We start from the raw sequence: 16,093 nt of genomic DNA, 5'->3' as shown, positions 1-16,093 counted from the left end.
TATATATATATATATATATATATATTAAAATGATATAATTAAAAAATATTGTTTAATTACTAAAATATTAAGAATGTTTTTTAAAATATTTGGTAGGGTTTGAGATACCTTTAAAACTAAGCAAAAAAAATCTGGAAATCGACAACCAATATATTTCATTAGACCAAAATGAAAAACTAAGTTTTTTGCGTCTAAATTTGGAAGTTTACCAATAGTTTGAGGGTAATTTATATAATTTAATCGAATAAAAATGATTTAATTTATTGTTTCTTTTGTGGGGTCTTCGCATATAAATGGACAGCTACTACGAAATTACTGCCATTGTCCCCACACACTTGCACTCTCATTTATGGCTCCCCCTTTCTCTCTCCCTCTTCACTCTTTACACCTCCCCTGTTCTATATTCTCCAGTTCTCACCATCTTTTCTCAATTGAAAATCTAAAAGCTTTGCATAAATTCTAGTATCATCTCTCTTTTAATATCCCTTTTCGTTCTATAACTTCGTATAGAATCAAGTGCGAGAAAAACCCATCAAGCATGAGAGAAACGATACCTCAGAAGCTCAATCTCAAGCTCATTTTCTTATTTCTGCTGCTTTTCTGTAAGTATTCATGTATACGCATCTTAATTACTTACTTTATTTGCTTGTTCTTGTTCGATTTGATGATTTGTCTTCAATCGGTGCTCAAGAATCCTAAAAAGTCTTGATTAATTTCAAGATTTAGCTTCGGGGGTTTGCAGTTCCCTTGATCATGTTTCGTATTCAAGGGTTTTTTAAAATTGGGTTTCTTTTTCGAAAAATTTAAGAATGTTAAATGGGTTCTTCTCTAATTATTGTTTCGATTTTGATGGGTTGTCTGCATTTTGCTGTTTATCTTGTTTATAGTACAATAATTTGTTTGACCATTTTTGTTAATTTTTGCCTTTTAATTCGTTGCTTCAAGATTTAAGGGTTTTTCTTTCGTTCTTGCATGTTGAGGTTTTGTTTAATTGATAAACTTTAAAGTCTAGAGAACATGTCACTTTCATGGAGGTATGATAAGCCATTCTAGGGTTTTGAATTTTCGAGTAATTGAAGATTTTCAATTACCATTTAGACATTTTATAGTCAAACCTAGAATTAAACTTCAAGATTTAATAATGAAATTTATTGCAAATACAACAAACTTAAATCCTATAGAAATTCCATTTGTATATATCAATTAAAAGCACAAACTTTTAAATCAAGAAATTTCTCCACATATTAGAATCTCATTAGATCATCAACTAATCCAAAGAATAATATCTTTCAAACTTTTCCACAACATCTACATGATGTGAGATGTAAATCAGGTAAAACTCCCACACTGCAGTTTTTGAAACTCACAACCACTTGCAATTATTACATTTCATTAATTTTTTTTCTTCATTTTCTTGAGTTGCCACCTACTCTTCACATGGTTGAGTTAAGTGTAAGCCAACACTTATTGGGATTTATGTTATAAAGTATACACATTTGTGTATGAACTATAAAGATTGAAGTAACTAAATTTATCAACAACAAAAACAACCCTTTTATTGACTTAGTCAAAAGAAGTGATGAGATCCAAAAGTAATCATGTTTTTAGCTAACAACTTGTCATCAATGCATTTATGATTGGTTTTCTAGTTAATATACCAAATGTCTCTTGTAATGTTTTTGATCTTTTTACTACATTTACAGATTTACCACTCTTGTAGCATCTTACTTTTATTTATTTCTATGAAATCATTGTACTATTTTCTTGCATTTAACTCTTCCAAATATAACAAAACCTTTTCTTTTTTGCATCAATGAACAGGTTTCAACAGCTCTGATTGCAACTCGATGAATAATATGAAATCATCTCTACAATTTATTAAAAAAGTGGATAATTTATTGCCTGAAATTTCTCCATCTGGAAATCCTGAACCCCTTTATCCTCTTCTTGCTCCATCTCCATTATCACCCTTCACAATCACAAATAACACTGCTCCAAAGTTATCAGGTGCATTAAATTTTGTTCTATTGTTATGAAATTTTGTACAGTTTTTAGAAGAAATGAAATTTTGTATATTTTGTTGATGTAGGTAAGATACAGACATATTATGTGAAAGTTTTATCGAAATAGTTTCATTAAATAGAAATCAAGTTTCTGACTTTCTGTTTTATACTTTTGTTCCAATGTTGTGAAATGGTCTATTTTACACTTGAACAAGATTGAAACTTGGTTACTATTTATTTCAATAAAACTGTCACATACTTTTATAACAATTATAATAATGGAACAATTTAAAAGTTTGAGTGAAACTTGTTTGCTATTTTGGTAACATATGAACATATCCTTTTATCTTATTGAATTTTGTTTTCTTTGATATCTTAAATTATCACTAAATTCAAGAAACAACATTCTACTTTCAAAATCAACCGAATCATACCTTCATACTTTCAAATTTTTACTTAATAACACATTATACATACCGAATTATAGCATAATGAACAAATCAACAAAACTATGTTCCTATTTTTTGATTCAACCCTTTATTTTTATTTTATTTTATTTTTTTTTTTTTTCAGGGTTATGTACACTAGATTTTGATTCCATAAACACCATGATGAGTATGACTGCAATCGATTGTTTCACAGTATTCGCCCCATACTTAGCCAATGTAGTATGTTGCCCTCAATTCAAAGCCACTTTAGTCATTCTCATTGGTCAATCAAGTAAAAAAACCAAAACTCTTTCCCTAAATTCAACTCTATCAAAACATTGTCTTTCCGATTTTGACCAAATTCTCATGGGTCAAGGGGCAAATAACAGTTTACAAAAGATATGTTCGGTTGGTCCATCTAATTTAACAGAAGGTTCTTGCCCGGTCAAAGATGTTGACCAATTTGAAAAAATGGTCAACACTTCCAAGATTCTTTCTAAATGTGGAAAGATTGATCTTGTTAATGAATGTTGTCAAGAGGTGTGTCAGAATGCTATATTGGAAGGTGCTAAAGATCTTGCTTCTGTGTCTTTTGAACTTGATGCAATGGGGCTTAAGAGGCCCTCAGATATATCAAATCGGGTGGTGAATGATTGTAAAAATATTGTTTTGAGATGGTTAGCAAGTAAACTTGAACCAACACGAGCTAAAGAAGTGCTAAGAGGATTGGCTAATTGCAATCTTAATAAAGGTTAGTTAGCTGTTTGTTCTTGTGGGGCCCATGCAGATCAGGTTGTACTGTGTTTGACATGCATTGTACTGGGACTGATGTAACTTTTTGTCCCATCCAAAAAGGTGGGACAGGGACTTGTTCTTGATTTCTTGAGTTCTTGTCTGTGCAAAAGACGTGAATACCCTCCTCCTTGAAAATAACCCTAGAAAAATCGCCTTGCCTAAATAACATATGAGTGATTGAATTTAGAATAACAATTACTCCTGCAAAAAGTCCAACAAACAGTATATTTGAAAACAATGAACATTTTAGCCTATTACTCATTTGCTTATATTTTTCAAGATTTCCCATTCTGCCCTTGCTTTTATTTTCAGTTACCCTTTAACTGTGTTTGGCATCCACCAGACTAGACTAGACTGAGACTGAGACTGATATCAATGTGACAAGATTTTGGAATTGTTTTTTCAAGGTGGGGCATGGACTTGCTCTCTAATTCTCGTATGTGCAAAAGACGAAAATGCCCTCATCGAGAAAAGCCATAGAAAACTTGTGTAGTCATGTCCCTTTTAACTAATGCATCCATAATAAAGTATAAGTGATTGATTCATAGCAACAATTACTCTTGTAAAAGTCCAAAGATACACCATATTTCATAACAATGAACATTCTTTTTCTATAATTTTCAAGATTTCCCATTTTGCCCTTGCTTTTATTTTCCATTACCCTTGAACTTTGTCTGGCATCCACGAGACTAGACTAAGACTGAGATTGATATCAACGTGACAAGATTTTGGAATTGTTTTGTCAAGGTGTGGGACATGGATTTGCTCTCTAACTCTCGTATGTGCAAAAGACAAAAATGCCCTCATCGAGAAAAGCCATAGAAAACTTGTGTAGTCATGTCCCTTTTAACAAACACAGTCATAATAACGTACGAGTGAATTATTCATAACAACAATTACTCTTGCAAAAGTCCAAAGATACACCATATATGAAAACAATGTATATTTATCAAGATTTCCCATTTTGCCCTTGGTTTCAGTTTGCCCGTTGGTTTTACCAAATGTCCGACCGGTTGCACACGGGTGTCACAACGAGCTTAGCAACGAAACATCATGTTGCAGTGCTATGGAAAATTATGTATCTCACTTACAAAAGCAAAGCTTTCTAACAAATTTGCAAGCTTTAAATTGTGCATCTTCACTTGGAAAGAAATTGCAGAAAGAAAATGTAACAAATAATGTTTATAATCTTTGTCATATAAGCCTCCAAGATTTCTCCCTCCAAGGTTCGTGTTGTTAATTTATTTAATTTATTTCCTATTTTACATGAATCTTTTTGGTAATAAGAATCAAATCTAATGGTTTTTATATGTCTTTTCTTCTTACAATGAACTCTACAACTCGATTTCAGCAAATGGAATGCAAGGTATAATCTAAGAACCCCTCTTATTAACAATTTCTATGTTATAGAATTCAATGCAAGAAATAGCATTGTATAATAACACCTTATTAAAAAAAAACGAAATGCTTTAATACACAAATAAATAAAAAGTATGTTGCTATTTCTTGCATTTTCCCTTATGTAATCTTAAAGATAAAGTTACCCTTTTGCCCATTATCATCTTTTCAAGCTAAAACATTTGTATTTTTTTTGTGTTATTCATCAAAGTAGAATGTTGTAATAGGTAAATTTTTTGATCTGATTTGTTGTTGTTTGTGTGTATGAAATAGAATCTGGATGTCTTCTTCCAAGTTTGCCCTCAGATGCAACATTTGACACATCTTCAGGAGTTAGTTTCCTTTGTGATCTGAATGATCATATTCCAGCACCTTGGCCTTCCATTTCACATATACCAGCTTCATCATGCAACAGAAGTAAGCAAAAATTTTTATCCCCAAATTACCCTTGTTCAAAACCTTCAATTTCTTGATATCAAATTCATCTTTTTAATCTCTGCAGCTATTAAGATTCCTGCACTTCCTGCAGCAGCTTCTGGGCAGAAAGGTAATTTCACCATTCAATCTTTTTTACTTAATGCAGAAAAACGACTAAATAGATAAAGTCATGGAAAAGAGGTTTTCCTCATTAAATCTTTTTAATTTTTTTTTTACAAATTTGCACATTTTTAATTTACGTGATCTTTTTGCATTTTCAATTATATATGACAGGTCTATACAACAAGGATGCTATGTTTCTTCTTCTTTATGCAATTGCAATGCTTCTTCTTATTACAATTCTTTAAATTTCTAATGAATCAAAGCACTTTGCTTACTCGAATTAAAAAAAAAAAAGGAGTTTCTTGAAATTTAACCGGTCTGATGAACAAGGGAAAATCAAAATTGCAAAAAAAGAAAAGAAAAAAAAGCATGGAGATTTTTGGCGGGAAATCCGGTTTGAAGTTGAAAGTGTAAAAAAAGATTTGCATGGAAGTTGAGTTAGTAGTTATTAGTGGTGATGGTGAATTTGTTATGGAAATTGTGTATGTAATAAGAATTTTGTAAAGAAAGAGGGAGTTGAGTTCATGTATATATTTTTGCAAGTTATACCCTTGTACTTTCTATTGTATTGGAGTTTACCCCCCTATGTTAACAATGTTAGGCCCTTAAGTGGATTGGAGTTTTTTTAATTAGATTTTAAAGTCATTCATTTTTTAGATTGTTAGGTTTGAAGAAATATGACTGATGACTAAAATTATTTAAAAAAGGTGCGAGTTTATGTCATAATTATATTTTAAACAACTATCACAAATAATCAATAACAAAATTGACTTTCCGATATTTTTTATGTGAGTATATATGAACCCTCTTGTTACAAACTGTATAGCTGTCCTATAATTTTATTATTATTATTATTATTATTTTTGTTTTTTTGTTATTTTTTGTTTTACTTTATTAATATTATTTACTTTATTTGGTTAATTAATAATAATAATATTATTAAAACAATATTATAAATAACAATAATATAAATGATATTAATAAAACAAAGTATTTTTTTAATTAATCATCGGATTTATCAACAGTTTAAGTATTATAATTGCGTGGTTTATTATGTGTATTATATAGAGCATAAGCATTTAATCGAGCACTATACATGATTTCTTATCGAGCAGAACGTTTTGATTTGTACGTACAATGTATAAGGTTTTTCCTATAATTTTCTCATATAACTCTGTTTGTTTCCTTTACCGAATGATTTGTTATTTCTGTTTGATTATGAAAGTCATGATATAATTATAAAATATGCATGATACTTATTAACTAGTTTTACATAAATGGTCACTCAAGTTTAGAACATCTGTTAATTATTAACTATATTTTATTATTATTGAAAATAAGAGTTAATATTAAATAATGATTTGAATGTCTGTCAATTATTCGAATAACTATATAAATCTATATTTTTTTGAACGGCAGAAGATTGATAAAATAAAAACTAGCAAGAAGCTAGAAAGAATCCATTACAATATAATAGAAACTAAAACGAGATTATGGAGCAAGGGGGTCCAACCTAACCTAGCTTTACTACTATTAGAAATCTAGGAAACGATCTATCAATAATATCATCAGAATATGAAAGATATTAACATTAATAATAATTATATAACAACACTACTACTAATAATAATAATAATAATAAAGAAAAAACAACAAATGAAAAAAAAAATCAAAACCATTTTTGATGTGATTGATATTATAAAACAATTAAATTTTTTTGGGTACAATTAATAACGAAGATATACCTTATCTAGTATATTTATTTTTTGTTGATTAATTTGTGCAACTTTTATGGAAATTTAATTTTTTGGGAAGTTTTGTTTGTTTATTTATTTATTTTTTTAATTTTTTGTAAAACCCATATATTTTGTAATTTTGTGTACTTTTTAGCATTTCACATTTTGGTCATTTTAGTGATGTGTTCGGAAAAAATTAGTGATGTTGCATTATCATTTGATGTTTCAAATGTTCTAGCACTCGGTAGAAAGTTCTACCAATATAATAGCACCTCATTCTAATTTTAATGTTTCATGAGGATTTAATCGAAATTAATTGATGTTGGATGATTACTTACGTTACAAATTTTACTTTTATATAATAAATAGTATTTAAGTCAATCTCGTAAGTTGTGGTGGAGAACTCCTTTATAATTAATAAAAACGAAAGCTATAAAAAATTATGTAACGGAACAAAAACATAATTTTAACGAGGATCTTAAGCCCGAGCGATGCGACAAGAGTTTGAGCATATTTTTGTTAAAAGTACATTGCTATAAAAGAAAAAATCCATTAATGGTCATTTTAATGAATATTTGCAAATATATTAGAAGTACATTGCTACTAATGGCAAAGAAATGATAATTATAGATTTCATATTCATAGGTATACACCCAGATACAAACACATACATAACTTATTTAAAACATAGGTATATAAACCATCAAAAAATGTTATAAGTATATCTTTCTGAACTTGTGCTATATAAGTAAGCGTAAAAAATGTTATAGTAGGCTTTCTAAAAATCATTAGACAATGCTATAATTGAGTTTTTTTTCTTATTAAAGCATTGTATTTTGAAAGTACATTGCTATCACTGGATGGTTGTTTTCAAATTGTGCCCGATTATAACATTCTAATTTTAAAAACAATGCTTTTAAAACGAATAAAAATGTTTTTAAACATTTTTTTTTTTAAAAATAAGCTTTGCAAAACCATATTATTTAAACTACTATTTTTTTTTGAAATTTTATTTTAAAATTTACTCCTCTTAACTAAATAGACATTATACTCCTTTATATCATTTGCTTCCAATCATTTTTAATAAATAAATAAATGAATACGAACTCTAAAAGTATAATAATCTAATAAGGAAAAAAATTGATGGTAAAATGTGTATTGTTTGGTATCTATTTTCATGAAATGCTTTAATAAGCAAGAGAATGAAAATACAAAGCTATAATATAAACTGTAACAACAAAAAATACAAACTTTTTCAAAGCTATGATTATAAAATCTTTTAGGGAATTAACCCATATTTAATAAAAACTCGTCCCCACAAAAATATTTACAATTAAAACATTGAGTGTTATCATTAAATATCAATACAACCATAGCAAGCAAATAAGAATTACATCAATACAATTAATAAGGAAATTAACAAGCTCCACTCCATTCTTTATCTTTTAACTTATATATATATATATATATATATATATATATATATATATATATATATATATATATATATATATATATATATATATATATATATATATTCCTTAAGTGCAACCTGGGATACATGAAATTACAAAGAGATACTGTCACAACTAGCATTATTGGGTTAGGAAATTCTGTCTATGTATGATCAACTCTTGATGCATCTTGTAACTTTAAGATTGATGTTATACATGTTATTCATTTCAAAAACAAATATTCAAATCAAAACTCACTCGTGAAGCCCTAAACCTAGTTCAAAGCACTATGTTCACTAAACTTTGGGTTGTAACCCTAATTACTCAGTTCAAACATCTTTTTGGGCCTAATGGGCCAATCAACCCACAACTTGATTATTTTGGGTTAAGATACCTCATTTGGGCCTTAATTGGAACCACAATCACTAGGTAATTGGTTTTTGGGCCACAAAACTCTCCATGGGCCTTAATGGGCCGTGAACGTTTTCTTGAACATCATTGGGTTGAAAACCCATTGTTTATACCACTTTTGGGCCGAAAACTTGTGTTTAGGCCCAATGGACCGAAAGCTTTCTTATTGGTCTAAAAGATCTCGATCTTTATTCAATTCAATCCCAAACATCTCTCTTCTCTTTTCCCTCCCTCCATTCTCGGTTTTGAAACAAAAAAAATATAATAAGGATTAGGGGTTGACACCTCATTATTATATGTTGGGTATCTATGCTAATTACATCACATATATCTAAACTCCTACACTCCAATCCCCCATGTATTAACTACTCCCTTCTCTATCTCTCTTCTCTTCATAAGTCTCGGCCATAGGATCCTCCCCATCAGCTCCATTTTCACTCTCAAACTTACTAAAAATCCTCTCTAGAACTCCAAGAAAAATCCCATTCTCCCTATCCAAATTTCGTGTGTGCTTATGTGTGTGTTTAAGGATACTTCATCAAGGTTCATCATTTTGGTAACATACTCTCTATTCAAGTGTTTAACTTCATCATAAGACAAATCTTTCACTCATTAACACTCTAAATCGTGATTCATGCTCTTAGAATCTCATAGAATTCGAAGATCTCATCAAAGAAGTAATCTAGGCCGAAAACACCTCCTTAACTTCTTCAAAAACTTATCCATCACCCCAAAGTGAGTTCATACCCCCTATTTTCGGTTTTTACTACGTTTTGGGGGAGGATACAAGTTGCTTTGTGTTAGATCTATGTGTTTATGCATGTTTATGCGTATTTTCCATGTTATATGTTGTGATTATGTGCTAAAACTTCATAAATCTCGAAAAATCGACCAAAACATGGTGATGTTTGTAAACTAACACACATTATACAACTTATTATGAAGTGAAAGGAGTAAACATGTTGTGGAACACTAGAAAACTAGACAAAACTGTTTAAGGGGCCAATTTTGAGAAATAAATAAAATGGTGAAGCCTTTAGGACATTCACGGTTTTTCAAGAACCAAAAGAGTCATTTTTATATAAAAAAGGGCCTTAAAGATATTTATGGTTTTAAAAGGGCCAAAAGTGTTCATTTTCACAAAATGGGCTTAAAATTGGGCCTTCACAGTTTCATGGGCTAAATTTGTAAATTTTTGACTTTTGTGGGTTAAATTTTCATCTTAAACAAATTTGAGCCAAAAATGTAAATTTCGGTTAAAAAGGGTTGAAAATGACAATCTTTTTAAACTTGGGCCGAAAAGGTAATTTTCTATACATTTGGGCCGTCAATTTTCACCAAAATTGGGCCATAAATGTTATTTCTAACAAAAGTGGGCTAAAAATGTTATTTGATTTAAAATAAGCCCTTAAATGTAAACTTTTGGTCTTAAAAGACCTAAAGTGTAATTTTTACAAAAAATGTGCCTTAATTGTAAATTTTCGGCTTAATGGGCCAAAAATGTCATCATTACAAAAAGTGGGCCTTTTATGTTGTTTTGGTAAACAATTGAGCTAAAACAAACAACGTAATAACAAACGGACTAAATACGTCATTTTCACTTTTATTGGGCCTGGAATATACCTTACATGTTTATTGGACCTTAGTGGTCAATTTAAATGCTTATTGGGCCTAAAATGTACCTTACATGTTTATTGGGCCTTAATAGTCCATTTACATGCTTATTGGGCCTGAAATATACCTTATATGTTTATTGGGCCTTAGTGGTCCATTTACATGCTTATTGGGCCTAATATTTTCATTACATGTTATTGGGCCTTAGTGACCCATTTACATGCTTGATAGGTCATGTATACTCCTTACATGTTTACTGGGCTTTGTTAACCCATTGGCATGCTCGACGGACCTTGTATACTCATTTCACGTTTATTTGACCTTATAACCTAAACACATATACAGAAACATTATTTTGAAACGGTAAACAATGTGATACACTGTTCCCGTAAATTTAGGTAAGGTTCTTGTGAGACGTTCTTTCATCCGTACCTATCTAGTGTACACCCTTATGTCCTGTAGTTATAACCAGAGTCTCCTGGAGGGAGAGTGAGAGTTTGTGTATAGATCTATACGGGGTTGACAGCCCCGCACCTGAGCTGTTCGCTACAGCTAGACTAGGCCGGTCTAGGGTGACAAATGTCTTACCTTAAACAAGTCAACGCCTGAAAAACGCGATGACAGGAAGATCAGTCATATCAAGCATGGTTATAACGACTCACATAAAGATTAACAAACACTGTACAAATTTGCGGAATGCCTATTCTATACTTTTGATACACATACGAGCCATTCATTTCTATCATACTCGGGTCTTATGGTTTAAAGACTACAACTCATTTACAGACTAGAAAATACCGGATTTTTTGGGAAACATACATTATACACCACCTTCTACTTACAACAGAAAACATAGAAGATTTTGGAATACACTCTTTACACATTTTCAAAACACAAACACACATGCCTTAATACAAGACTTGATACAAAGCATTCAAACCATTTATTTCTTTTACAGTAAATATCGTATTTTCTGGAGCTTACAAATGATAGAAAACTTTTCTTACAAACATGCTTATGAACTCACCAACATTATATATGTTGACCATTTTCAAAATAACTTGTATTATTAGGGAATCGTTAAGCAGGTTGGTCATCAAGAACATGTAGATTTTTGTGCATTTTTGTTATCATCATACAGTTGACATTTGGCATGTAATTTGTAAACCAACAAACTGATGTAAACTACGATGGTTGTTATATTTCACATGTGATGATGATGTTGTCTTTAATTCAATTATATACACTGTTATGATATTACAAGATGAAGTCACCCAACCCCCGGACGTTTCCGCCGTTTCTCCGGTTCGGGGGTGTGACAGATACATAAGACAAAATGTCTCGTGAGATATGGGTTTGTGACCCAAAACCTTTATCACATTTTTATCAAAAACATTTCAAGCATTTTCGTGAAAAAATCATTTCATACATATCATAACACATCATATCATATCATTTCATAAAACATTTATCCATATTCCATTTCCTTTTATCATTAAGGGTTAATTCTGGTAGTAAACCACTGCCATTTTTATACCTAGGGTCTACGTCCAATAAAAGAGCCACTCCCAAGTCTAGACCAATGTGAAAGGAACAAAATCAGTCCACCAATGCATCATTTCCATTAAGACATCTACTTCGCAAAGGGGAAGGTATCACCCCCATTAGATTCATATAGATCCCGTTATGGGGACACCATGGCTTGAGCAATATATTCTTTTCATTACTTTCCATTTCTTATCATTACTTTCCATGCTCTACACATCTCATATGATAGTATCAAAATACTCATTTCAAAAGTAAAACATCAATACTTTAAACATTTTAAACACCTTATGAAAACATTCGTTCCTTCAAAACATTCTTTGCTTTCAAAACACTCTTTATCTAAAGACAAAAATTTCAAAGCATTCATTTCAAAAGTATTCAACATATTCATTTCAAAGCTTTTTATATATCAAAGCATTGTTATTTCATTATACCGAAAGTGGTAAAATGCCAATGCGTACTCACCTTAACCACAAGAAGGTTAGCTAGTCCTTTTATACTTCCTTTCCTTAGAATGACACTCTCAAACACCATCTATACAACATGCATAAAAGTCAATAAATGACCATGAAGGATCGAAACAACAAGATATATCAAGCAATGAAGAACAAAAGAACATGAATAATCAAAAACCAATTTTGAAATAACTCTCACAAAGAGAGAATGCAAAAAGTGATATATTATACACACAACCCTAAGGTATATACCAAAATAAAAGAGATATATTCTATACAAAATAAGATCCTATCACTAAGATAACAGATCTGAGACTTGAAGCTTAAACAAGTAACACGTTGCAGTGAAAGCCTGGACAACATCTAATGTGTAACATCATGATTTCTCATCAATTTTTTTTATTTTTTATTTTTAAACATTTATTTTACAGAATATGTTAGCGGAAGCGTCATTTAAAGTTTAAAGGAAAACATCACCAATGTTACGTTTATTTTCAAAAAGCATCATTCATCAAAACATAGTTCATAAACCAAATCAAAAACAAGTTCTCAAAAACAAGTATTAAGAAAACTCCACAACGTGTCCAAACGGTATCTATACAAAGTCATAAACTGGAATGTAACTACCAAAAAGCCCCATCATCACCAAGCCAACAAACTATGCTACCTGTACCAATGCAAGACAACAACAAGCAAATAAACAAGTGTCAGCAAATGCTAAGTGAGTCAACCATAAGTACAATGTTAGGTAAACACACATAGCATATAATCACATATATCATATATCATTTACAACACATGTTCATCACTACAATATTATTAGGATCTACCAATATTATTTATCTTTTAATATTAGATAATTAATAATTATTCCTAGCCCTAGGTCCATCACTAACCCGTAAAGAAGATTCCCTATACATGGGTTCATCACTAACCCGTAAGGAAGACTCCCCACACATGTGTCCATCACTATCCCGTAAGGTAGACACCCCGCATATAGGTCCATCACTAACCTAAAGGCAAAAAACGTTCACTACTAAGTGACCGGCCCAACCCTACCACATTAGGTCCATCACTAACTAAGACTCCCCACGCATGTGTCCATCACTATCCCGTAAGGTAGACACCCCGCATATAGGTCCATCACTAACCTAAAGGCAAAAAACGTTCACTACTAAGTGACCGGCCCAACCCTACCCCATTGGGTCCATCACTAACCCTAGGTCCATCACTAACCCCAGGTCCATCACTAACCAAGAGGTAAAAACCCCATTCACTACTAACGTGACTGGATCGACCTAATACACTAAGTGAGGCGCGACTCTCACACGTAACATTGCTCCCGGTTCGCTTCGTTCGCTACTCCGACATTGCACATACAAATATGTGCGTTGTCATTTGAAGGTGGTACTTGTCATTGTTCCCATCACTAGAACTTCCCACTCAAACGTGATATTTGATCCAACGCCATCACTACGCCAATATCACTCTAGTCCTTGAACACCTTAGTGTCCATGAACCATGTCCCAAGTGGTGGTTTAGAAAAACCACTCGACGTCACTAGTGGCTTAATGTCTTTCCCTTTAGGTATCTTCCAACCTCTAAAGCCCTCACAAGTATCCAGATAGGGTACACACACCTAAGTCTAGGTTTCTACCCTTTACGCCCCACTAAGTGTATTCCCATTTTTAATTAACATATTATTATTTCATCACATAAGGATTACACCACTAACCTCCCGAAGTAATCCTGCTCAATTTCTATTAATAATAAATGGCATATTACTTCCATACTTCACAATATGTAAACATTCAACAAGACATCAAGTAAAGGCATTTTACATCTTTATATAATCATGCACATCAAAATTTCATATTTAAAGCATATTATATCACTAGCATTCATTGTCCTAACCAACATAGACAAATATTACCAATAAATTATTGTATGCATATATTCACACACAATTAACACAAAACACTCTTTTTATTGTGGACCTATCACCCTCACATCAAAATAAAACCCAAAAAGTACAACATGGATTCAAATCAAAATAACATTCACAATTGGGGTTCATGCAACCTAAACAACCTATGTTCATTCCAATCCCTCTAAGATGTGGAATCCTTAACAAGTACTTTAAATAACCACTAAGATTGACTCAACTTTTTCAAACAAGCACCCTTTACACACTTCAAATCTTTTATGACCTGAGGTAATAAACCTTACCCTAGTTAAACAGAAACATATGTATTACTAGAAGTTTACATGAACGAATTATGGCAATTTACTACCTAAACATACAAATTGGTTATTAGGTCAAATTCTCAGATTTTGACCTGAAACAATAATCTGTTCAAGGCCACTTTAGCACCACCTAAACCTGTAAAATTTTTAACTTTAATCCATATTCAGGTAGTTCATACTTTTTTCTTCAAAACTACTACTCTCACTGGTCCAGCCGATTTTTCAATAATTTTCTATGAATTTTACAAGACAGCATGTCCGTGCAGCTAATTTCCGACCAGTCAATGAAAAAGACGATTTTCACCTTGGTTAGGGACAGTTCCAGGTCTTGGGAAAAATCATGGATATTTAGACCTAAAATGAATACTTTGAGAGTAAACGAACCATCAATATGACCTCTAATGATTTTTCTACATTTCTTTTCAAAGCAGGGACATATTGGTAATTTTGCTGAATTTTCCAGCTTTGAATTTCAAGAACTTTTTGACCAATTAACCAATTAAGTCATAACCAAAAGCACCCACAAAGATAAAAATTCATTTCTTAACAGTAGCAACTTGTCAAGAAACATCAATAGCAATTTGATCCTCACACCAAGGTTCAAATTAGTAATTAACAATGAAAACAGGGTCTCCAAAACATGGAGTAATACATGAACATGAACTAAGAATTATTGAGGGTGTTTATGAACAAGTTTTGACAACAATAAACAATCAAAATACACCTAATAAAACTGGAAATAAACGTATGAACCAGTGTTCTAAAAGGCGTGCCATGGCGTGAGGCGCGGCGTCGCCGTTACGAAAAGCTTCATAACGTTGCTGTTAGGCGTGGTGCGTTGCAAGGCGTGCCATGGCGCATTATGGCGGGTGTTTTTTCGTTTGAGACACGTTTTTTTGCTCTTTTTTATACCTTTTCTAATCGGACATACAAGTATTGTGTTTTTTATTAACTTTCTGTTATTAGTTGATGATATAACACTTCTAAAAACTAGGTATATTTGATATAAATTTATATTTTTGCGGTAATATAATTATAAATTAATATAAAATTGCCGCCTTACATCACGCCTTGAAAAACAACATGGCTCGCCATAACTCGTTAAGCTTGAGGCTTGGCCTTGCCACCACGCCACGCCTCACGCCTTTTAGAACCTTGGTATGAACATTCAAAGATTGTAAGGAGAAAGGAGATGTGATAAAAAAAACATCAAAAATGAAGAAGTTGGCAAGATAATCCATCAATTTCTCATCAATGGGAAAGGAATTAACATAAAGATTTAAACTGGAGAAGAATCGATCCCAAAACCTCAATAACACATAAAAATCTCATCAGTTGCACTCTCCTTCCTTCCGTCACCGATGAATTCTCCTCCTCCCTCCTTGCGATCGTTTTTTTTTGCTGCCCAATAGAACCCACAAAATCAATTGATCTCACTATCCTATCTTGACCATCCCTCCCTTC

The 16,093-nt window shown here is 31.7% G+C and overlaps 1 protein-coding gene across 1 annotated transcript; it reads left to right on the top strand.

The window, feature by feature from the left end:
* The first annotated feature begins 337 nt into the window (after nt 1–337).
* On the top strand, nt 338–5,793 carry LOC111907853 (uncharacterized GPI-anchored protein At1g61900). Its single transcript, XM_023903656.3, has 8 exons — nt 338–602; nt 1,822–2,007; nt 2,577–3,182; nt 4,207–4,452; nt 4,578–4,592; nt 4,898–5,041; nt 5,127–5,171; nt 5,336–5,793. The coding sequence occupies exons 1-8, from the start codon at nt 539–541 to the stop codon at nt 5,407–5,409; spliced, it is 1,380 nt and encodes a 459-aa protein (XP_023759424.1). The 5' UTR covers nt 338–538; the 3' UTR covers nt 5,410–5,793.
* The last annotated feature ends 10,300 nt before the right edge of the window (nt 5,794–16,093 follow it).

Source organism: Lactuca sativa, chromosome 4, assembly GCF_002870075.4.
Source record: "Lactuca sativa cultivar Salinas chromosome 4, Lsat_Salinas_v11, whole genome shotgun sequence".
NCBI classification, from domain to species: domain Eukaryota; kingdom Viridiplantae; phylum Streptophyta; class Magnoliopsida; order Asterales; family Asteraceae; genus Lactuca; species Lactuca sativa.
The sequence above is the reverse complement of the archived record's forward strand: the minus strand, read 5'-3'. Positions and strand labels throughout refer to the sequence as shown.

Coding starts and splice junctions, on each gene's coding strand:
- LOC111907853 (XM_023903656.3), top strand. CDS start 539: ATGAGAGAAACGATACCTCAGAAGCTCAATCTCAAGCTCATTTTCTTA. Junction 3,183..4,206: donor TAATTGCAATCTTAATAAAG/GTTAGTTAGCTG, acceptor CCTTGGTTTCAG/TTTGCCCGTTGGTTTTACCA. Junction 5,172..5,335: donor AGCAGCTTCTGGGCAGAAAG/GTAATTTCACCA, acceptor TATATATGACAG/GTCTATACAACAAGGATGCT.